At 41.6% G+C, this 25,492-nt stretch overlaps 1 protein-coding gene across 1 annotated transcript; it reads right to left on the bottom strand.

The window, feature by feature from the left end:
• Positions 1 to 14,620: 14,620 nt before the first annotated feature.
• On the bottom strand, positions 14,621 to 25,187 carry LOC133480933 (regulator of G-protein signaling 5-like). Its single transcript, XM_061779688.1, has 6 exons — positions 25,041 to 25,187; positions 22,425 to 22,666; positions 21,389 to 21,502; positions 20,539 to 20,600; positions 17,811 to 17,977; positions 14,621 to 16,693 (listed from the first exon to the last, which is right to left on the bottom strand). Exons 2-6 carry the CDS (start codon positions 22,466 to 22,468, stop codon positions 16,529 to 16,531), a joined length of 552 nt encoding a protein of 183 aa, XP_061635672.1. The 5' UTR covers positions 22,469 to 22,666; positions 25,041 to 25,187; the 3' UTR covers positions 14,621 to 16,528.
• Between the last annotated feature and the right edge of the window lie 305 nt (positions 25,188 to 25,492).

The raw sequence follows: 25,492 nt of genomic DNA, 5'->3' as shown, positions 1-25,492 counted from the left end.
TATATCATATTTACATGTTGTTTTTAGTTTGGTGACTGAGTGATTTTTAAACAAGGCATTAAACATGAAACAAAGTAGGCCTATTCAAATCTACAATACAATTAAATTACCTGAGAAAATAAAAATTAAATATGTTGGTGGAGGGGAAGGTAGTGTAAACAAGAATGTTTTATGCTTTGACTTAAAACGGCCCAATTGGAGCTCAGACAGGAGTTTAGGATAGTCAATAGTTCCAGCATATACAGTACAGCATTTTTGCAACAGCAATATATTGGTTTACTAAGAGATACAATGTTTGTGTCATTGAATGTGTTTCTTATTTACTAACAGACATAAAGTAGTATTGGAGGTATGGCATAACTATTCCAGTTTAATAGAGCAAACATTATTATTATTATTACTAGAAGCGTACTTTGCCAGCATGGGATTTTATGTTCACGTATTTTGGGTCACCATCTGACGTAAACGTCAGTAAACGTATACTGTATGCATGATCCATGGTAGCTTGAGAACCCACCATCAAATCTGGTTTATGGTCTGCTGGTCCATTAAGGTAGTTCAGTAAAACGTTATGAGCTCAGTGAGGGCTAGCACACAAAGAAATGAAGAAGACTGGGAATAATTTAACCTTGAATTGTAAGTGCTCCTCTTGGTTTTGTGCTAAATAACAAAATGCTGCTTTATCATATTTTATTACGTAATTTGTGGTCCCATCAGTATATCGCTTTTCTTTACAGTAACAAATCCTCTCTAACACATTCGACAAAACAACTTCTGGACAAATTATCCATTTTTTTGTTATGGTGACAAAATCTACAGGTCGGCCTCCAATCCCTCCACAAACTAGATGTTTTGTACCAGGCTGCCATACCATTTTGTGACTGAGGCTCCCTTTAATACTCACCACTGCCAGGTGTGCTCTCAATGCTCAAATGCATTGATTTCTGTTCATTTATACAAGTTAAAGTCTTAACTGTTGGGAAAACTCCTTGTTTACATCCATGCATTTTCTGTACCGCTTATCCTCACAAGGGTTGCGGGTGTGCTGGAGCCTATCCCAGCTATCTTCGGGCAAGAGGCGGGGTATATCCTGAACTGGTCGCCAGCCAATCGCAGAGCACATATAAACAAACCACCATCCGCAATCACATTCACACCTACAGGCAATTTAGAGTCAATTTAGTAGCTTTAGCAGGGACGCCCAGACTTCCCTCTCCCCAGCCACTTCATACAGCTCTTCCGGGGGATCCCGAGGCGTTCCCAGGCCAGCCGAAGGATGTCGTCTCTCCAGGGTGTCCTGGGTCGTCCCCGGGGATGTGCCCGGAGCACCTCACCAGGAAGGCGTCCGGGAGGGATCCGAATAAGATGCCCCAGCCACCTCATCCTCTCGATGTGAAGGAGCAGCGGCTCTACTCTGAGATCCTCCCGGATGACCGAGCTTCTCACCCTATCTCTAAGGGAGAGCCCGGACACCCTGCGGAGGAAACTCATTTCGGCCGCTTGTATCCGGGATCTTGTTCTTTCGGTCACGACCCACAGCTCGTGACCATAGGTGAGGGTAGGAACGTAGATCGACCGGTAAATCGAGAGCTTCGCCTTTCGGCTTAGCTCCTTCTTTACCACAACAGATCGATACAAAGTCCGCATCACTGCAGACGCTGCACCGATCCGCCTGTCGATCTCCCATTCCATTTTTCCCTCACTCGTGAACAAGACCCCAAGATACTTGAACTCCTCCACTTGGGGCAGGATCTCATCCCCGACCTGGAGAGGGCACGCCACCCTTTTCCGACTGAGGACCATGGTCTCAGATTTGGAGGTGCTGATTCTCATCCCAGCCGCTTCACACTCAGCTGCGAACTGCTCCAGTGAGAGTTGGAGGTCACGGCTTGATGAAGCCAACAGAACCACATCATCAACAAAAAGCAGAGATGCAATACTGATATTATGCAATATTTGCATGAAAAAATCCCCCAAAAAACAGACTGTGGACTGCAAATATTTATTTGTGAACGTACAAACACAGACAAAAAGCCAGGCTTCATTTCCTTGTTTTGCATTAAGGCAAACACGTCATTTTTTTCCACAGGCTGGTGGAGCGCCTGTCTGGGAAAGTTTTTTGTTTTTTTGTTGTTGTCCCCCCCCCCGACTGACTGGACTGGACCATCAGAGCGTCACCGCCGACCAGCCTCACGGCAGCAGAAAGAGCACTTTTCTCATCCCGGGGAATAAAAAAGAACAGCTGCTTGAGCACCACTTGGAGTCTATCTGTGCAAGTGCCTGTGTATTGTTGTCGGTATCATGATTAACAAGGGCAGAGAAGCACATTAGGCAGCGTTAAGCAATTGTGGCCATTCCATGCATGTTCTTTAAAGTAGGGATGTCCACAGGTCCTATTGGACCAAAAAGACAACTCCTTAAAAATATTTCGGTTTTCAGTAAAGGGATTATGGGATTTACTTCCATTAATCGTATAACGTACTCCAGAACACATCACAGAAAAAAAGTAAAATCTTTCGCATGTAGTTCTTATTTCAGAGACACATTGTATTTGTTGCTTCTTTGCCTCCAGCTATATTAGATAATGCCTGATCAGACACAGACTCCCAGCCAAAGCAGAGATTCATTTCACATTAACTTGCTTATCACTGGATGTTCTCTCCTGCCTCCCTAACATCAAGCCACTGTAAGCACCGCTAATGAAATCCTGAGAGGATCTGGCGATTTAATGTGATCATCCATGCGAGGGAGCACGTACACACACAGACACATGCAGAGCCACCTGTGTGTTCCACACGTGTACAGCGTGACCCGAGATGGACAATAAATTGCGTACAGCTGGAGGTGCATGTCTGAATGTCTTTTGTTGATCTCTTTAAGGTTTGACAGTAAACACTGCTAAAAGGGACTGAGGTGCTACAGCCTTTGCTGTATCGATTTTATGCGAATTGTCTTATGCTAATGTGAATATTGTACAGTATATAAACACATGGATAAAATTGTTCGTACCCCTCTGTTAATGAAAGGAAAACCCACAGTGGTCACATAAATGACTTGAATATGACCAAAGTAATAATAAATTTGGAAAATGGAAATCAGACATTGCTTTTAAATTGTGGTCCAACAGAATTATTTTAAAAAAACCCACATGAAACAGGCCTTGACAAAAATTATGGAAAACAAAATAATTTGAACACAGGGACATGTTCAAACAAGCTGTGTCCCCTAATGAGCAACACAGGTGTCTTCAAACGGAATTGATCAGTTGGCCTATTTAAAGGGTGACAAGTAATCACTGTGTTGTTTGGTGACATGGTGTATACTCCACTAAACATGGACCAGAGGAAGCGAAGGAGAGAGTTGTCTCAGGAGATTAGAAAGAAAATCATAGACAAGCATGTAAAAGGTAAAGGTTATAAGACTATCGACAAGTTGCTTGATGTTCCTGTGATTACAATTGCACATATTCAGAATTTTAAGAACTACTGGACTGGTGCCAACCTCCCTGGATATGCCCGCAGGAGGAAAACTGATGACAAATTGAAGAGATGCACAATACGAATGGAAAGAAAAGCTACTGCCCCCGCAACCCGACCTCGGATAAGCGGTAGAAAATGGATGGATGAATTTACTAAATAGCATGTTGACAAGCCACAAAGCTTCTGGGAGAATGTCCTATGGACAGACAAGACAAAACTAGAACTTATTGGCAAGGCACATCAACTCTATGCTCAGAGATGCGAAAATGAAGCAGAACAAGAAAAGAACACTGTCCCTACTGTGATACATGCAGGAGGCTCTGTTATGTTCTGGGGCTGCTTTGTTACATCTGGCACAGGGTGTGTTGAATCTGTGCAGGGTACAATGAAATCTCAAGACTATCAAAACAGCTGGAGCGTCAAAACAGCTGGAGCGTTAGTAAGTCCAAAAGGCATTACCAAACACTCATAATGTCCCATTGGTGTGTTGAATGCTGTTTTCCATTCATCCCCCTCCCTTATCCTGACGAGATGATACGCATTTCTTAAGTCCAGTTTGGTGAAAATCTTGGCTCCCTCCAGGAACTCAAAGGCGGTGGAGATGAGAGGAAGAGGGTGCCCGTTTTTTACAGCTTCCTCGTTGAGACCCCGGTAATCGATACAGGGTCGCAGGGTCTTGTCCTTTTTGTCCACAAAGAAAAATCCTGCTCCCGCAGGGGATGAAGATGGGCGAATGATCCCGGCTGCCAGTGATTCTTCCACGTACTCCTTCATGGCCTTGTGTTCCGGCCCTGAAAGAGAGAACAACCTCCCTCGTGGGGGTATGGTTCCAGGCAGCAAGTCTACAGCACAGTCATAAGGTCTGTGGGGTGGAAGGGATTTGGCCTTGGACTTGGAAAAAACGTCTTTAATATCCTGGTAACAGGTGGGCACTTGAGATAAATCAGGATCCCCAGATGGGGTCTGTGGATTGTCCTTAGAAACATAGCCCTGAACATCACATGGTGGCTTGAAACAGTTCCGGGCGCAATTGCTGCCCCATGACATAACCTGCCCAGAGGACCAGTCAATGTGGGGGTTATGTAATTTCAACCATGGGTTCCCTAAGATAAGGTCATGATTCATGGCGTCAAAAACATGAAAACTAATGCGTTCCGAGTGAGAATCAGGAAATGTCAATGTGAGTGTTTGAGTGCGGTGAGTGATCTTGCCCATAAAACTGCCGTCTGCAGCATAGGTGTTGCGGTGTCGTTTTATTTGAAAGGTTCTAAGGTGCATACGTCTAACGAGGAGGGAGTTAAGTAAGTTAGCGTCAGAACAAGAGTCAATTAATACAGGTGTATGAATTTCTTGATCAGGAGAGCATAGTGTCACTTTAGGAAGAACCCGTGTAGGGTCTTCCTTAATGAAATTCAGACTCACCTCTTTCGTGCCCTTGCTACCGGCACCGGCAACTTTGACGTGACAGTTGTTCACGGAATGACCCAACTGACCGCAGTAGAAGCACCGCCCTTCCCTCAGCCGACGTTGACGTTCCTCAGGGGAGAGACGGAACCAGGGGATCTGCCTTGGTTTGGCTGGTCACCGAGGCTCGTCCTCCAAGTGCGCGGAGACGCAGCCCTCCGCCGATCGCCATTCAGCTCACGATCCAAAAGCCTCTTGTTGATTTTTACGGTGAGAGCGATGAGAGTGTCCAAGTCGGTCAGCAGGTCTAGCGGGACTAAATGATCCTTGTCGGCGGGGGATAGTACTTGAAAAAAGGCATCGAGTAGCGCCCGATTATTCCAATGACTCTCAGCTGCTAGAATGCGAAACTCAATCGCGTAATCTGACACCCTGCGCTTGCCTTGTTGTAAGGTGACAAGGGAGCGAGCTGCCTCACGATCTGGTGTGGAAAATTGAAAAATTTGCTCCATAGTCTTTATGAAAAAAAGCCCATGAATGACACACGGCGGAATTGCGGCTCCATTCAGCAGTAGCCCACGCCTCCGCACGACCAGTCAGGTGGGAAATGATGAAAGCAATTTTTGCCCGCTCGGTGGGGAAGGCAGCTGCCTGCAGCTCAAAGTGGAGTTCGCACTGCGTGATGAACGGCTTAATGTTCCCAGAATCTCCAGAGAACCTCTCCGGTCGAGAGATCTGTGGGCAGACAGCAGCGGAGGTGGCAGGTGGCTGCATGGTGACTGCTTCACATGGAAATGTTGGTACCGTGGCGGTATCGGGTGTGGTGCCAACTGGTTTCTTTTCTTGAATAATTTTCATAAGATGTTCAAACTGTGAGGCCACCTGTCTCATCATATTGTCCTGATGCCTTGACAGTCCCTCTAGATGAAGGTGGAGGGCAGCAAGCTGCTCATCCTGCTTCGAGAGGCGTTGAACCTGCGCTTGAAGGGCTTTACGCACCGGGTCTGAGTCTGCTGGGTCCATGTTATGGCCAGTTCGTTCTGTCATGAACGGAACAGAGGATAGGACTCCAAAACAAATGGACAGTTTCCAAAAAGAGAGGTTTAATAGACGGGCATAGGTCGGTACACAATCCAAGAAAGGCAACAGTATCCAAAAACATGAGGCAAAGAGGCGAGGTCGATAATCGGAACAGGGTCAAATCTTACTGTGAGTCTGTGACGTGGAAACAAGGAATGCTGGAACGCGACGACAAGGTACAACGAACTGGCAACGAGAGGGAATGAGACACGAGGTTAAATACAAGGGGTAATTAGGGTGAACGAGGGACAGGTGGTGAAGATGCTCACAGGAGCAGGTGTGTGTGAAACAGGGGGGAAGACAAAACCCGGAACACACACACCCATGACAAGGGATGCACGTTCTGAATGTTGTTTTGACTTATCAATTGTTTATCAGCGACCATAGCATCTCCCTAATCTGGATATAACAGAATTAATTGCTTCTGGCTTCTGTGAGATCTCTCTCTACTTCCTTATTACCCGATATAACTATTACTTTATCAAACATTAATATAGCACTATAGTAATATAATAAATAAGAAATAATATATACACATCCTTGATCAGAGTGTATGTGGATGACACAATTCTGTGGGGCTCCATGCTTGAGCAACACAATGAGAGGGATACTAAAGTACTGCAAGGAGTCCGGCAGTATTGGACTTAAACTGAACAGAGCAAAATGTCAGTTTGGAATGACTGAAATCACCTTTGTCAGAGACAAGCTGACAGCAGATGGCATTGAATCGGACAAGGACAAATTGAGGGCTATAATGGAGATGGCACATCCTGAGGACAAAAAGGGTGTTCTGAGAGTACTTGGGATAATCAACTTTATCGGAAAATTTATTTCAAACTTGTCTTCAAAAACAGTACACCTAAGACAACTTTTATACAATCGATGTGAGTTCTTAAAGGAGTGACAAGCTGGAAATGGAAAGGCAACAACTGAAAAAGACACTAACAACAGAACCTGTTGTGGCATATTTTGATCCAAGGAAAGAGACAAAAATTTCCACTGATTCATCAAAGGAAATGATCAGACCCGTGTCATTACAGGCTTATGAAGACTACTGCAGGCCAGTGGCCTAAGCCTCAAGACCAATGATAGCCTCAGAATGTCGTTACACCAAAATCAAAAGACTTTAGGGCGAGTGTATGGATTTGAAAAGTTCCACAGCTATATCTATGGGTTATCAACATTTGTGCCAGAGAGAAACCACAAGCACTTGATAGCCATCATCACGAAAAGTCTGAGTGAAATGTCTCCACGGATTCAAATATTCATAATGAAGCGACAGTGATATGACTTCAACTTGATCAACATGCGATGTAAACTCACTGTGGTGGCCCGAGACACCACACAAAGCAAAGAGCAAAGCTCCACTGAGTCAGATGTAAATGCACATGTAAATTTTTATAGCTTAGTCACTTCCAATGTGAGACATCAGAATCAGAATCATCTTTATTTGCCAAGTATGTCCAAAAAACACACAAGGAATTTGTCTCCGGTAGTTGGAGCCGCTCTAGTACGACAATAGACAGTCAATTGACAGAGAACACTTTGACACACAAAGACATTGACAAAAAAAAAACAACTCTCACTGAGCAATAAAGGGTTAATAGTTATCAGGTAATGCCGGTACATTATTATTTTTTTATTTTTGACAATTGTGCAAAAGATGCAGAGTCCTCCAGCACTTAGAGCAGTTAGAATGACTAATATTGCAATAGTCAGGTGCAATGACCGTTGTGCAAAGGGCGCCGAGACTTCAAGGAGTGTATGCAGTTTAAAGTGACGAGTAGCGCGATAATCTGGGACAATGTTGATTGTGCAAATGTTGCAGATACTCCTCAGTCAGTGTGCAAATGGAGCAGATGCTACTCTGGCATGAGTGGCCAGTATTGGTCAACAACAGATATGCAAATAGTGCAGCGTGGCGAGACTACTACAGTGAGTGCACGAGTAATATATAATTGGCCCCATGGAAATGTGACAACGAACTCAAGACAAAAAAAATTGCCAGCATGTTGCAATAGAATTGTAGGTTAGGTGTCTAAGAAGTTGATCGCAAGAGGGAAGAAGCTGTTGGAATGTCTGCTAGTTCAAGTTTGCATTGATCGGTAGCGCCTACCTGAGGGAAGGAGCTGGAAGAGCTGGTGACCGGGATGTGGGGGGTCCGAGAGGATTTTGCACAGTCTTGTCTTAGTTCTGGCAGCTTACAAGTCCTCAATCTTTTCAGCCATTTTGATTGTCCATTGTAGTCGGAGTTTGTCCTTTTTTGTAGCAGCACCAAACCAGACTGTGATGGAAGAACACAGGACTGATTCGATGACCGCTGTGTAGAACTGCCTCAGCAGCTCCCGTGCTTTCTCAGAAGCCGCAGGAAGTACATCCTCTGCTGGGCCTTTTTGAGGACGGAGTTGATGTTGGTTGCCCACTTCAGGTCCTGAGAAACTGTAATTCCCAGGAACTTGAAGGTCTCGACGGTTGACACGAGGCAGCTGGACAACGTGAGGGGCAGCTGTGGCGAACGATGCCTCCTGAAGTCCATGATCATCTCTACAGTCTTGAGCGTGTTCAGCTCCAGGTTATGTCGGCCGCACCACAGCTCCAGCTGCTCCACTTCCTGTCGATATGCAGACTCGTCACCGTCCTTGATGAGGCCGATGACAGTGGTGTCATCTGCAAACTTGAGGAGTTTGACAGCTGGGTGCGCTGAGGTCGTTCGTGTAGAGAGGGAAGAGCAGCGGAGAGAGGACACAACCTTCGGGTGCCCGAGTGCTGATGCTGCGTGTGGATGAGGTGGTCTCTCCCAGCCTCAGATGGCAGGTGAGACACTGAGCTGGAGAAGCTTGGATGAAAGGAGTTCAGGGGTGATGGTGTTGAACGCAGAGCTGAAGTCCACGAACAGGATCCTCACGTAGGTCCCTGCACTGTCGAGGTGTTCAAGGATGAAGTGCAGTCCCATGTTGAGTGCATCATCCGCAGACCTGTTCGCTCGGTAGGCAAACTGCAGGTGGTCCAGCATGAGACGTTCAAAGGACTTCATGACCACAGATGTCAAGGCGACAGGCCTGTAGTCATTTAGACCCGAGATTGCAGGTTTCTTGGGGACTGGAATGATGGTGGAGCGTTTGAAACAGGATGGTAATTCGCACAGTTCCAGAGATCTATTGAAGATCTGAGTAAAGACTGGCGCGGACTGGTCCGTGCAGACTTTGAGGCAGGATGGGGACACATGGTCTTGGCCTGCCGCTTTGTTAATATTTTGTTGTTTGAAGATGAGTCTCACATCCAGTTCGTGGATGGTAAACGCAGAAGTCAGAGGTGTGATTGTAGTCGGTGGTGTGGCTGGTGGGTGTGGGGTGTGAAAGTGTCCTTTTCAAATCTGCAGTAGAAGGTATTCAAGTCGTTGGCTAGTGTGCTATTGTTCTCAGTTTGGGGGGATCGTCGCTTGTAATTTGTCAGCGATTGGAATGCATGCAAGACTGATTTAGAGTCGTTAGCGCTAAACTGTTTTTCCAACTTTTCTGCAAAGTTCCTCTTTGCAATGTTAATTTCTTTAGTCAGCAGGTTTCTAGCGCGATTATACACGGCCCTGTCCCCGCTCTGATATGCGTCCTCCTTAGCTTGGCGCTGAAGTTTGGCAGTGAACCACGGCTTGTTGTTGTTGAAAGTGCGAAATGACTTTGTTGGTACACACACATCTTCACAGAAACTGATATAGGATGCAACAGTGTCCGTATATTCATCCAGGCTGCCAGCTGAATTTTCAAAGACACACCAGTCTGTGCAGTCTAAACAGCTTTGAAGTTCCATATTTGCTTCAATGGTCCACTTTTTCACTGTTTTCACTGTAGGCTTCACGCATTTAAGTTCTTTCCTGTACTTCTGTATTAAGTGAATTAAGCAGTGATCAGACGAGGCCAGGGCGGCGCGAGGTATAGCACGGTATGCGTTTTTTACGGTAGTGTAGCAGTGGTCTAAAATGTTATTTTCCCTGGTCGGACAGTCGATGTGCTGCTTGTATTTAGGGAGTTCGTGGTCGAGTTTAGCTTTGTTAAAGTCCCCGAGAATAATGAGGGATGAGTCCGTGTGTTTTTTTTTCAATTTCGTTGACTTGCTCGGCGAGCGTTAGCAGTGCGGCGTTCGTGTTAGCTTGAGGCGAAATATAGACGCCAGCGAGAATGAATGATGCGAACTCACGAGGTGAGTAGAATGGCTTACAGTTCAAAAACAGCGAAATCAAAGCAAATTGCAGCTGGGACACGAAATGACAGTTGTCTGCAAAATGTAATCCATCCATCCATCCATTTTCTGAGCTGCTTATCCTCACAAGGGTCGCGAGAGTGCTGGAGCCTATCCCAGCCATCTTTGGGCAGGAGGCGGGGTACACCTTGAACTGGTCGCCAGCCAATCGCAGGGCACATAAAAAACAAACAACCATTCGCCAGGCACATATTCACACCTATTGGCAATTTAGAGTCATCAGTCAACCTACCATGCATGTTTTTGGGATGTGGGAGGAAAACCCAAGCCTGGAGAAAACCCAAGCAGGCACAGGGAGAACATGCAAACTCCACACAGGGAGTTGAACCCTGGTCCTCAGAACTGTGAGGCAGATGCTCTAAATATGCTACAACATAAGAGCAGAGCTAAGTGAATGGAACTTTTCTAAAACAAAACAGAGCAGTGATCCCACACTCACTGAGACATGAACTGCTGAAAAGACTGCATGAAGTACATCTAGGCATAGAGAAATGCAAAAGAGAGCCAGAACATGAATAAATGCAGACATTGAGAATATTGTTTCAAATTGAGACACGTGTATCAAACATCAGGTTTAGCAGCCAAAAGAGCATTTGACCATAACAGACATTCCAGATTAACCATGTCAGAAAGGATGTTGCTACTACTGTCGCCTGGCCTACCAGCAGTCCAGACCAGTCTCCCATTGAAAATATGTGGGCCGTTAAGAAGCGCAAAATATGACAATGGAGACCAACTGAAGACATACAAAAAGACAACATCTTTAACCGACTATGCATGTTTTTGAGATGGGGGAGGAACTCGGAGTACCCGAAGAAAACCCACGCAGGGATGGGGAAAACATGCAAATTCCACACAGGCGAGGCTGGATTTGACATACAAAAAGATGTTCCTTTTATGACAGAATTTGTTGCTCCAAAACCTGTATGTAATTTTCAGCATTAATGTTGCAAGTTACCCATGGCATGGGCACTAAAACACCCCACCACTGGGGCCCTGCCACCGAGGAGCTTTTTACCACCTCGGTGACCTCAACCCCAGAGATAGGATACTTGCCAAAATACACTTTATGCATGTTAACAGGTCTAAAATGCTTCAAGGTAGAATATATCTGTATATCTCTTAATGGATGTAACTTACTATGCTAGTATGCAAGACGTGATTGCCTATTATTGTTATTAGGAATTTTACATATAAAGAAAAGGGCATATGCTGATTAAGAGTATTTTGGGTCAGTACAGCTATACCACTCGGGTGTTGTCTCAGCAAAAAACTACCTACTGTGGAGTAGAAGCAGCAGCATGATGTTGTTATTTTGAACATGCAGCAAGCAAGTTCATTAGAAGGCCAAAGCTGAAATCCAAGTCTATTTTTTTAATTATTTTTTTTATTGAAAACAAAAATCTCTTGGTATGCTGGAGCATTCAGAGTTCATTTCACTGGAAGTAAGGTGCCAAGCCCAGCTCCTGAAAAACAACCCCACACCATACTCTCCCATCCACCAAACTTTACAGTTGGCACAATGCGTTCAGATAAGTACCGTTCTCATGGCAAGATGGAGAAGCGTGATTCGTCACTCCAGAGAATGCGTCTACACTGCTCTAGAGTCCAGTGGCGGCATGCTTTGAACCACTGCATCCAACGCTTTACATTGCACTTGGTGATGTAAGGCTTGGCTGCAGCTGCTCGGCCATGGAAGCCCATTGCATGAAGCTCTCTGTGCACTGTTATTGAGCTTATCTGAAGGCCACATGAAGTTTGGAGGTCTGTAGCGACTAGCTCAGCAGAAAGATGGTGACCCCTTTGCACTATGCACCTCAGCATCCGCAGAACCCGCTCCGTCAGGTTCGTGGCCTACCACTTTGTGGCTGAGTTGCTGTTGTTCCCAAACACTTCCACGAAATTTCACAACTGCACTTGTTGCACAGGTGGCATCCTCAGTTCCACGCTGGAATTCACTGAGCTCCTGAAAGCGACCCATTCTTTCACAAACGTTTGTAGAAACAGTCTACATGCCTAGGTGCTTGATTTTATACACTTGTGGCCATGGAAGTGATTGGAACACCTGATTGTGATTATTTGGATCGGTGAACAAATACTTTTGACAATATAGTGGATATAATAATTGTCTGACAACAAAAGAATGCTGGACAGAAAAACAATGATTGACTTGATCAAACTTCAATCAATCAAACTTTATTTGTAAGTGGTTTTCATACATGGTAGCACTGGAAAATTGGAGTTCTGATTTGAAGCAATCTAATTGCTCTGATGTTTAATAACAATAACAATATAATAATAATAACATACATCTGTTTGGAAAACCCAGAAGGAGGACCCGGAAAAACCCACGCAAGCATGGGCAGAACATGCAAACTACACACAGAAAGACTAAAGCTGAGATTCAAACCCTGAATCGCAGAACTGTGCGGCAGATGTTAACCATTACTAATGTCCTAATGGTCCATTAGTCCATTATGCTTTCATATTGAAATTTGAACCAGGAATTATACAGGGGCATCTGACTCAGGATATTAAATGTGAGTGTTACCCCTCTCCAAGTCACAGTCTCTTTCATTTTTTATTTTTAAAAATTTTGCTTCATACCAATAATCCTACTGATTTTAAATCACATCTGCACCAAATGGACATTTAAACTGATTTTGCTCACTTTTGAAAGACTCCACATTGTGTGTCTTGGCAGTTAGGTGAAAACAGACAAATGTTATTACTGCCTGTTGATCGTTTGTTATCAAATAATGCATCTAAGGCTCGATAGCAGCCAATGCAGCTGATGTGAGCAGAAGGCAACAGTAACAACATTTAGTTAGTTGTCTGTTGTGAATCTTGTCTCAACAGATATCGTAATTGGCAGACAAATGATCGTTGTTGATATTACAGTGGAAATTATGTTCTTCCATTTTCCTCCTATTTTGTAGTCCATAACAGCAGATGACAGCTTTTCTGAATGGTGGCTCCAAACCTCTGAGGCCTCTGCGACAATGTGCTGAGGCCGACGTCATTCCCATCTTTCATGAGGCATGAAGAGAACATTATTACTTTGGTCCTGTACTATACTGTATGTGTATATGTGTTTTAATGACATTTGAATTCACATAGACAATGCTGGAAAATGTCAATGATTATGCGCTGTGCTCTGAGAAGGTGGTTTGAGGCTATATGTGACAACGCAATAGATATGTAAAACAAACAAGTTGTTAGAAATGTCATCAACCCCCTGTGAGTCCCAAAAGAATCTGAGCGTTTCCAATTTCTTGGAAACAGCAAAGGATGTGACCATGCAAGTCTCTGAGTGTTTGTGTTGGCAAACTCTCCTGTTTCCGTTCTGATTTTCACTCATCAGACAGAGTATGGAAAAAAAATACATTTACTTTGGGTACTTTTGCTCTCCAATTAGTTTTTACATAAGTTGCTGAGTCTAAGATGGGTTACCACATATTGTTAGGAGTGATACCATATTAGGAGAAAAGGGGAAGCCAATCTTTCAACAACCTGTTTTTAATTACAGTCTGGGGTTGAAATAACACAAATATGTCTTAAACATTACATCATATGAAAGCTATGTCAGGATTGGGAAAATGTTTTATTGTGAAACACAATAGGAATTAATTTAAGTCATCATACTAAGAATTATTATTTTTTTAAATAAGAATTTTACAGCCTAATAAGGCAAGTGTGCAGGCCCATTTGATTAATATAAATAAATTGTATATTCAAGTTATGCTTCTCTGTGTTAAATGTGATGTGTCATAAATGAAACATTCTGGTTAATATGAGAGTTTCCCCAACAGAAGTCAAATTGAGCATTATCGAACCAGACTGTAAATCCATGCCTCTTATTCAAGACTCTCAGGGTGACGAACTCAGGATTTGTTTCAAACAGTGGTGAACACAAACCTAGGAAACTAAATGACCATTACCGAAATACTCATACTTGGGACAAAAACGCTATACTGTGCACCTACAACTTTTATAGGGACAAATAGAAGGACATATGCTTTCTTCACCAAATCAATCACACTTTACTCAAACCAGTAAATCAAGTCAAAAAGTCTATACTCTCTAGATTTGCTTTAAAGAGACAGTTCAACTAATGTTCCAATTTATGCATCTAAGTATAAAATACAAAATAAACAAAAATAGAAAATATCTGTCTTCAAGGTAGCCACCAGGAAAAACTCACTATCAGCATTTTAAGACTACCGTGCCGCCTATGTTGTGATCTTTTATCTCAAATTTGCTTTGCCTTCATATTTATACAAAGTGACCAGTGAAAATTCTTTCCTCTTTTTATCAAGAAACATGTCTCTGGGAGAAAGCCTTGTCAATTCTCCATGGAAATGTTGAATCAACATTTGTATTTATGAATAAGTTAGACACAGTGTTATGCAAATATATATTTACATGTAAAATAAATACATCTTCAGCAGTAGTATGTAGTATGCAGATATATATTTATGTGGTCAACTCCAAGACATACATGCAAGATTTTGTGACATATTCAGCACTCCCCAAGTCCTATTTGTTTTCTTTATGGCAACAGACTGGCAAATCTGTCCCATATTGAAGCCTAACACTGTGCAATTCCCGAACCAAAAATTACTTAACAAATGGTGAATATGTAGAAGATAATATTGGGTTGATGAGGATACAAATGCTTTTGTAAGATAAAAACAACAACAACAGATTACATATGAGTATATCATCACACTTTGTGAACTCAAATTGAACACAAACTTTAAACCCACCACAGTTTCCATCAATGTTCACGTAATGTAAAAAAAAATGCATCAATAAATGAATTTCTAAGGAATAAATAATGTTTTAATGAGTTAGGAGGAGACTGTATATATGTATCATCATTCAGATTCATTTTTGATTTTGTTATGATCAATGTTATCCATATAAGAAAAGGATCGACTTTCATTGGTAGGATCTGCAGCAAATCAGAAATCCCTTCCCTTCTTTTTTAATGTTTGCTGGTATGTTAAGTCATGGCTTATAGCTGATTCAGTTTTCAACAATGTAAGTAAAAGCACATGGGAAAAACACCACTGCAGGTTGCTAATATCTTTGTGTATACTTTATAAAACCATATCGCCACGCAGTTCCCTTATTCTGAGACTCCCTCCCACTTGATTTCCAATCCAAGCAACATGCACTTTAGTGGCAGCTGAGGAGCTTGGCCACTGAGCCAACTAGGCAGCAGTGTTCTCAATGATGGCTCTCACAGGAGCCAAAATAGGAGGTTGGTGGATACACTACGTAAACTTATATTTGTGAGGAATGAGAAACTGGAAAAGACAAATGAAAGTTTTGTGAACATCATACATTTTCATTTGCAGGAAGGCTGGTGCACATTTTATTTTATTAACGTGAATAACTTGCGGTACCTGATATCATGTCATTGTTCAAAACAAACAAATGAGCATTTTTACATGGGTTAACACATTTGGGAAAACCATTACGATATAACAACATGGACCAAAGTATTGGGACACGAGGCTATTCCAAAAAAATCTCTTCCCTTTGCTCCCAGGGGAGCATTTGTGAGCGGTCAGTGATGTTAGATGCGTTCTGCGTTCTAGTTGATCCCAAAGGTATTTGATGGGGTTTAGGTCATGGCTGTCAGGTTCGTTCATAACAAACTCGTCCAACCATGCCATTATGGACCTTGCTTTGTGCATTGAGGCACAGTCATATATATATATAAAAATAAAAAGTTATTTATGTATACTTGATGATTAGCATGATTTCTAGTCACTAAGGCACTACCATAGAAGGTATGTTTGTATTTTTCTGAAGCAAGTGAAGTTATTTCATACTATATTATATATAATACTTTATTTATTTTTGGTTTTGAAGGTATTAAAAAATGTAGTTTGGTACGGTGCATAAGAGCTCTGCCTCCTAAAATAGAATTAAGTCTGAATAGCACAGCATAATTGGTCAGCTTGGATGTGCCAGACAAGAAGAGGATTTGAAACGGACTTGCTCTTCTTCATGTGAGTTGATTGGCATCGGTTTTGTCTAAATATTGATTTTGTGATTAAGTGTATGAGTTCTGTAGCACAAGGAATATAATTTAGGCGGGAATTTGAGAGTTCAATTTCATCTGAGCAGCTCACTCATTTAACTCATTGGTGCACTTTGTATCATATATAATCTTGAGCTTTAACACAAATTTTTAATCTTGATTTCTATTTTTAATAGATCATATTTGACCAAAAAACTAAACTGAAATCGATTTACCACCTCTCCACCCAGCTGCTTAAGTCTCCTGCTCAGGTTTAGTTGACCAAGAGCTCCTGGTACTGCTCAGACCTCAAGAAGCGACCGAAGGAGTCTTTTTCCATCAGGGCGTGGATCCTCTTTTGGGCCAGGTCAAAAGTTTCAGGCGAAAGATCCACCAAATTCCTTAGAGTTACATCTTTGGTGAAATGGTCAATGTTGACCTGTGGCAAGAGAAGAAAGTATATGCTGCTAAGACAAATTATGCAATTCGTTTATTGATTAACGAATGGGACGCTAGCCAAGCCAAGTATACTATAGAAAATACAATATCACTACTGAAAGATGAACTGATTGGTATTATCAAAGTATTAAAGGTATTTTTATACCCTTAGTGTGTGTGGTGTGAAGGTGAAAATTGATGGAAAATCAGTATTGAAACTGGACCATCCATCCATCCATCCATTTTCTGAGCCACTTCTCCTCACTGGGGTCGCGGGCATGCTGGAGCCTATCCCAGCTGTCATCGGGCAGGAGGCGGGTATACCCTGAACTGGTTGCCAGCCAATCGCAGGGCACATACAAACAAACAACCATTCGCACTCACAGTCACACCTACGGGCTATTTAGAGTCACCAATTAATGCATGTTTTTGGGATGTGGGAGGAAACCGGAGTGCCCGTAGAAAACCCACGCAGGCACGGGGAGAACATGCAAACTCCACACAGGCGGGGCCGGGGATTGAACCCGGGACCACAGAACTGTGAGGCTGACGGTCTAACCAGTAGTTCACCGTGCTGCCAAAAAAAAACTGGACCAAATTATTCAAACTTTCTTTAAAAACAATTAAAACAAGGTGTGTGTAGTAAGAGGTGGCGCCGTATTGCTGAACAGGAACGAGGTAATCTGGGAGAGGAAAGGTTATTTTGGTTGTGTAATTTTCTGGCAATACTTTTGCAAGGCAACAAGTAGCCAAAGTTGTATATCATACCCCAAATTCACCAAATTTGGTCATTTTCAAGTTACTTCAGCGACCAATTTTGTTCACAAACCATCCAACCACTTATTTTGGTGAGAAGCTATTCCGAATGGTTTTCAGGGAATCTATCACAGTATGATGTGGAGTCTTGAGTATTTGATTGATTGGCCGCAGTTTTCTTACTTGAAAGTTTTTATTTGATTTCAACAAAAAATGAATGAATCACTGTGTAAATGGTTTATTTGTTTTTCATTTACTTTACTAGTTAAGCAAACTGCCACCGTCATGCCACACTATTTTCTACAGCCTTTTTCTACTTTTTTTGGCGTACGAGCAATCAAGAACGAGAAGGGAAGCCTGACCTCTTTGGGTCCCTCGGACTGAATGTAGTCTTCATAGATCATTTTTGCCTTGGCAGCCATCTTCACTGGGTTCTTGGTCTTCTTGAAATCCTCACAAGCCATCCAAAACTCAATATTCTCATCACTGAACTCAGACTGCAGGAAGCTACGGAAGGTAGCAAGACCATCTAATGAACAGAGGGGAGCATTATTGGTGTACAGCTTTATTTGGAAAGAAATGAATGGTATTTTTTCTAAAATAACTTTAGAGTTTAGTTCATTAAAACCCATTGTAATTCAGCACAATGCCCTTAAAAGGTTCCATTGTCTGATAAAGTCTGTGCTACTGATGATAAGCCTTCTGCTAGGCCCTCAGGCTTTTATCTGCCATCTACCGTAATTGCCTGGTTTGGTTTTAAATAGCTCTGAGTAGCAATCAAGCTGCTGTGGAAAGATACACAAAAAGACACACACAACACATGCATTCACTTTTGACAAGCTGTTTGTATCAGCCAAACAAAAACACTGAGAAAAAAGGTAAAACATTCAGTCTCTAGAATGTTACATAATGAGGACACAATTATCATCATCAAGATATATGTGTTGAGGGTAGTCGGTGTTATTAATCCTGAAATACGTTCATTGGCTCTGTACTGCAAATATATATATCGCAGAGTATTTTTATCTGATATTTGACTTGGACCCTTCTCTCTAAATTTCTGTCCAAAATGTGTGGACATTTTTTGGTGTGTTTTGTTGAGAAAAGTAGAGAATATTTTATTCCAAATGTAGACTGAAATGTGTGGTTTTATTAGGTGCTCCACAATTTCATCCTCGCAGCATATCTGGCACAACCTGTCAGGCCTTGATTATATTCCTAGACCTTTGCGACTAAGGTCTAGGGATTGATCCTAAATGGTCAAAGAAGGAGAGACTGCAGCTGTTGCATTTGACCAGACATTCATAGCCATCTTTCAACCAAATCTGACAACCTTGTTTTTTTCTAAAAGTGTTAGGTTATTTTTATTATTCTATTTATTCTTACTGTGTTTCTATATTGAGTCATATCCTCAATATGTGGAAAACAGGTTAGCGCAGTGGTCCCCAACCAATTTGGTACCAGAAATCTGTTTGGAAAACGTATACTTTCTACTAATTTGAATTTTATGCCTGTAATTGGCTGGCGACCAGTTGAGGCACCAGTTCATTCACCACCCTAATAAGGACACGTGATATAGAAAATTGATGGATGACATTTTATGCAGTAACATCAGTCACCCGTTTTGTACTTCCTATTGCATATTAGGATCCACTAAATTATGCATATTTAAATCTTCAGGATAGGGTCGAATAGAGACCAATTTTGAATCCCATCTAAAAATAATGTTCATAAGAAACTATCATCGCTTATGCAACTTGCAGGAAAAGTGTGATAAATCACTGCTGGATTCTTTTATACTCTATACTCTCCAATGGATTTAAGACCATAACACACAGCCCCCCGTGGACCAATCCATATTAATTAGCAATCTGTCTATACAAAAAAAATACATGCGAGCACAGAGAAAACATTCATATTGCTGCTCCAGTCAGTTCAACGAAGGCTTTGAAAGGTCATCTGCCACCCATTTAGCTTGTTTTCAGGATCGCTCAATTGAAGTATTAGCAGGCGTGTTTGCTTGTGCTGCAAAACAAAACCAAACAAAACAAAAAAAAAACAAAAAACAAAGGCTCAAAATATATCATCCAAATTATTAGATTTGAATTTAAAGCCTGCCACACACTGTGCAATGCGCTCGTTCCCAATTGGACCGGTTCATCGTAAAAAAATGACAGCTGGCGGCTCACCTTTTTCGCACATTGAGCAATTGGATATGCGAGAATAGACACTCTGAATAGCCAGCCTGTATCGGCGTTTGATACTGTTCATACAGTATATTGTACTTTAGCACATTATTTAAACCATAAAAAGATAGATTCATAATTAGTTCTGGTTCTCACTGGCTTAAAACCTGGAAATGTATTTTTAGTGTGTGTGAAAAAGCTTATGCACATTTTGATTGGAGAGTTGCTACATCATGCAAAAAAAAAAAAAAAAAAAAATCAGTGAAAAAATATTTGCCACTTATCAAAACTGTTGCCAAACCCCGCAAACGGCGCAACAGTTCACTCGGGTTTGGCCGCATCGCTCGGTGTGCGGTAGCCTTTAGGCTGAGCTTTGAAAGGTCGATACTTTTGTTACTGCAGGCAGTTTATTTTTTGTTTACTGAGGTTGCACCACATTCATACACATTTTTCAAATGTCAACAAAAAACAAACAAAACGAAGACAACTTGTGTCTGGCAAGTACACGACCAAAAAAAATATAAGCAAGTACCCTATCAAAAAAATATAAACATTACACTGGTTGTACAGACCCTAAAGGGATACAAATTAAAACGCCCATTCCAATATAAACAGTCTCGCAGACAGACCCCAGACCTCAAGAAGGCATTGTTTCCTGTTTGGGAATGTTTAGTGTTCAACCTAAGATCAGCTGTTGTATAATCGCCAAGGAACCTTTGAAATAATAAATAGTATCAGTGTCTGGTCAAATGTGTACGCAATGAAGTAGAGCTAATGCAAACCAGCTTTCCAAGCAACATTGTTGTGTACGTGTATCACGTCGCACGTGCAGTATTAATATATGCTTTTGTGTGTGTGTTGCGATAGACAAAGTGTGACTGCGATAACAAGGGAGTAAACTTACAGCTGTTGTTCAGTACTCGGTCCAGACTCTCACGCCACTGAGCAGCTTCGTCACACGGAGGTCTGTGTACAGAATATTTTAGGTCAACCAAACTGTGGGGCATCTTAATGCGCAATTAGTATGCTAAATCAAATAGTTATTTTTCTGTTTTTTTGGAATACAGCAAATTCTGTTCTGTCACAAAAAAATATGATTTTCCACTGACTTCAAACTATAATTGAATTCATATTAATTGAGGGGTATTTAGTGGAACCATGAAATATGTATTCACTTGAGTGGAATTACCACTTAATTTATGGGTTTCTTAAGTATTTTTTATTTTATTTTTTACATAGGATATAAATACAACCATACATAACAAGGTGGCAAAAAGCTTCCTATCAGCTGCAGGATTTCCCAAAAACAACATGGTTAATTTTCATTTGTCAACACATTCTGGAATGCCATGCAATGCATGTAACATTTGAAAAATTAAACATAATAAAAACACAAAGATCCTGTTGCTGCTGATTATTTCATGTTCAGAGATTTGCCAGACCTGACCAATTAACTGATTTGACCGGACCTTTAACAACATGATAATAATAATAATTATCATATATATGTATCGGGTGACCATCCAGGCTTTATATTGAAACCATAAAATGGCAAAAATACAAAAAAACCCAAAATATTTTAATATTCAATCTTAATTTACCTACAGTATAAGACTAACTTGAGACAATAACAATCACGATCACATACCACAGTGCTAAAACCTTTTTAATGTTTTAAACCTTTAATCGTGTTCCTGCTTGAAGCTTTGGCTTGCTACTTTACCACACTCAAGCGAACAAGAAAAATTTTTTACTTCTGCAGCTTCTCCGGCTTCTTCTCAGTTTTCTCCGGATAGGGAATGATAAGGTCGATTGCATTTTCTGGCTTTTGCAGCAAAACTCCCAATTTTGACTTGATCTCTTTAGCCCTGCAAGACATCAAGCAGAGTAGGATGTAATAGCTTGTGTTAGTGTTTTTTACAATACTCATTATAAAACCCTCGAGGGGAAATTCAACGTACACTCTGCTGCATGTATGGCATATTTTGTTGCACACCACACATAGAACCTGATCACATACATGCAGGCATGCAAGGAGAGGAATCTGTGTAGAAAGGACATTCAAACAGTGCTGCACATCTGAGGGCGCCTTGCTCAAGGGCACCTTGACAGTAGTAAACGGACTAGAACCTATCCAACAACTAGTTGCCATTTTCACATTTTGTACAGTAAATCATGACCCCCCGGTTTCTTAATGCTTTATTATACACTCGCCAATATATTGTACTGTACACATCTATGATAAAACGGTGACATGCCAAAATAAAAACAAGACAAACTAATAAAAATCATTAAATGGGACAAAAACACACACAAAAACTTGCTGCTTATACTCATTTTACAGTTTTGTCGTTAGAATGATATTTTTCTGCATAGATACAATACGTACTAGATATATACAAAATTATGAGCAATTTTTAACAAACCAGTATGAATATTGAGCACGATTAGTTTTTCCTCTCATAAAAAAAAAAAAAAAAAAAAAACTGTGTTTGTCACCCCACCAGGAACATTGTATTTATCATAACAATGTTATCAGTAATATTACATGTGTGTGTGTGTGCGTGTGGGGGTAGTCACACCAGCTAAACCATTTTCTGAGAGCAGTAATTAAAATTCAGGGGTTATGACAAAATAAAGATGCTTCTAAAGATTAGGCTAATATATTTCATCCCTCCAATACAATTGCTATGACATAATATTTTCAGAGAAAGTCCAATGTAGCGTATATATTCCAAGTAAGAGAAATCTCTAATTATATGAAAATTTCCACTTGCAGGTAGGGCTTACCTTACAAGGCAGGTTTGGGGCAGGGCAGCTAATCCTTTACACATTTTGCACAATCTTCAGGCACAGTGCTCAAAATGTTGTTTAATCTTCAGTGTTTTAGTCCGAAGTGAGCCTGAGAGTACCTCTTGCTTTCTGGTCCTGGCTTTAAACACACACGGGTTTTATGCAGACAGCCTCTGGGCTGTGGGCCAAAAGTGAAGCCAATCAGACTGGAATGTGTGTAGCCCTGGCGGCTGCAGAGCCTGGACAAAGAAGGACAGGTGATTACATTTGAACACCTTTTTAGTTGGGATTGCTGTGTCCACTGCTGTGGACCGTTGCACCATATTCATTCTTTATTTCAGGTCTGTTTATATTCATTCAAATTTACTAATAAACATGACCACCCACACATATCCTGCTCTCGCAAATGTGCGACTTCTGAAGAACTCTTTTCCAATAAGCTGAAAATCTTCAAAACATAATGTGAGCGTTGTCAACTTTAACAACTGTGACATTTTCATGGAGGTGTTGTTGTAATAATGTTTTATTTGACAACAGCAGAATCTGTGGCAATAACCGACATACAAGCTGTATTTAAAAACGAAACCAGAGCTGTTGTTTAGGACACGACCGTTTCCTTGGAAGAGCGAAATGAAGCTACTGAGCGTGATGATTCGTAAGATGTTTTTGCCAGTCCACTATAGCTGGGCACACACCAAAAAAAATTATTGTCAGGACTGAATCTTACACCAGTCAATTATTGGAAAACGCCAATTTTCTTCTACAAGTATATTCACCCATGGAGACTCACAGCAGGCATCAGGCTGAGAGGCTGACCTTTCCCCAGCTCTCACTCTGGGAAACTCTTCTACTGACAAGTTGTTTCCTGACATTTTATATACTGTATAAACATGTATCTTCAGTTGATAATGAGCAACAATTTAAATTTAATAATCCTCTTTGCACAAAACATTGGCTGATGCCTGCTCTGAGATTGGTGCAATGCAGGCAAGAGACAAAATATTATTCTGACAATTTGTTCCTACAGTTTAGATTTAGATTTAAATCATTTAATGGTCAACTACACTTTTTCATCATTACAAGTTATTGTTCCGCAACCTGTTTTTAATGTTTATTTGTATTGTTTGCCTCTTGGCATAATAAAAAAAAAAAGATCACATTGTTATTCAAACACCCTGTTATTTGTCCTCAGTTTCTAAAGTTACAACAACCCTGTCTGACAAATAAAAGATATACATTTATTTTTATCATGACAATCCCAAATATGTTTCTTCCTGTATGTAGACACTACTATTGTATTGGCTTAATTAAAGACGGTACGTTAACTTTAAAAAATAATTCCGGACTATTGACCATCTGAAATCTGAATGTTTTGTGCTCATCAGGCAGAATGGAATGCGTATCAGTCTGTTCATTCGTTCATAATCATGATTCCTCTTTGAAAAAGATAAACATGTAACACCCCAACCACCCCTCTTTTCCCCTGACTAGTCTCATTGACCTGTCCTTTCTGTGACAGAGTTTGAGTAAGATAGCAGCTACAAGGGGCGTGCCTAGGCTCAGTGAAGCCAATACAGTAATCCATTAGTGGTGGTTGCACATTCATGACAAATATCCATTACTTTATTTCAATACTTGCGGTCAACAGTCCAGAGCAATGGTGAGTGTGGTCAGGAAGTGAAGAAATGGGTCCAAGCAGGTTGGAACGGGTGGAGGAAGGTGTCAGGTGTGTTATGTGACAGAAGATTCTCGGCTTGGATGAAGAGCAAAGTCAATAAGACAGTGGTGAGGCCAGCCATGGTGTATGTATTAGAGACTGTGGCACTGAAGGACCAACAGGAAGCAGAGCTGGAGGTGGCGGAAATGAAGATGTTGAGGTTTGCTCTCGGAGTGACCAGGTTGGATAAATTTAGAAATGAGCTCATCAGAGGGACAGGCAAGGTTCGCTGTTTTGAAGACAAAGTTAGAGAGAGCAGACTTTGATGGTTTGGACACATCCAGATGAGAAATAGTGAGTATATTGGTAGAAGGATGACGATGGAGGTGCCAGGCAAGATAGCTAGAGGAAGACCAAAGAGAAGGTTGAGGGATGTCGTGAGGGAAGACATGAGGGCAGTCGTTGTTCGAGAGGAGGATGCAGGAGATAGGCTTACATGGAAAAGGATGACCTCCTGTGGCGATCCCTCACGGGACAAGGCGAAAGGAAAAGAAGAAGTTGCACCAGATATTAAAAATGAACAAAAAACTAACACTATAGCTCCAATATTTTTTTCCATGACTATATTCATAATTTATATTTGTACGTAATTTACTTTACTCATACGTAATACTGTATAAGCTTTTCGTGTGCTGTATTCTTGTATATGACTGCATTTGATTTCTCCCATTGTATACAATCTATGTGCGCCACTGGCCAGTGCTGTGTTTCATTGCGTCTCGACAATCAAAAAGTGGACCTTTTTGTTCCACTTGTATTATAAGTGGTTTTCCTTTCGTATTTGGATGGATTTTTATTCTTTTCAAACCCCCCGATTTCCAGAGTGGTCTCCGACTTCGAGTGTAGCCTGTATCCGGGTTGGAGCCCTCCAAGGTGGGCTTCCGTGCGGCACTCACCGCGCGCTAAGTTGTCCCATGCTATCGATGTTATCCAATCTCCCGCTGGTAACGATGAGTCGTGTGTATCGAATGCCGAGTTTCCCTAACAGAAGAGGACTCACATAGCTTCGTGTCCTGTTGACTGTGAGGTTACCTCCGGGTGGCTAACGCTAATGCGTGCTAACATGTCTGCTAGTGGGCAGTTTGAAGCCATTTCATTATCACGGCTCCCACACAGTCGCGCGCTCACACAGAACCCTCGTACCTCATGCCACACTTAAAGCCCTTTTCTCACTTTTCGGGAGACAGGAAGTCATTGGCTGACTGTCAGCTTTTAGTTTTTAAAGTGTCGGTACTAAAAAAAAAAAAAGATGGTACAGTGCTATCTTTATTTTACGTCAGAATACTTCGCTCCAGGACTGGTACCGGTTCTTGGTGCAACACTCGTGGCAGGTGCGATATTTAACCAC

The sequence above is a fragment of the Phyllopteryx taeniolatus genome, chromosome 7 (assembly GCF_024500385.1).
Source record: "Phyllopteryx taeniolatus isolate TA_2022b chromosome 7, UOR_Ptae_1.2, whole genome shotgun sequence".
Taxonomy (NCBI): Eukaryota; Metazoa; Chordata; class Actinopteri; order Syngnathiformes; family Syngnathidae; genus Phyllopteryx; species Phyllopteryx taeniolatus.
Note: the sequence above shows the minus strand (reverse complement) of the source record. Positions and strands in the feature narration are given on the sequence as shown.

Bases quoted from the DNA above. Each gene is read 5' to 3' on its own strand.
- LOC133480933 (XM_061779688.1), bottom strand. From the start codon at position 22,468: ATGTGTAAAGGATTAGCTGCCCTGCCCCAAACCTGCCTTGTAAG. The intron at 20,601-21,388 runs GTAAAAAATTTT...TTCTGTACACAG, and splicing joins AAGCCGGAGAAGCTGCAGAA to ACCTCCGTGTGACGAAGCTG. The intron at 16,694-17,810 runs GTCAGGCTTCCC...CTCTTGCCACAG, and splicing joins AGTCCGAGGGACCCAAAGAG to GTCAACATTGACCATTTCAC.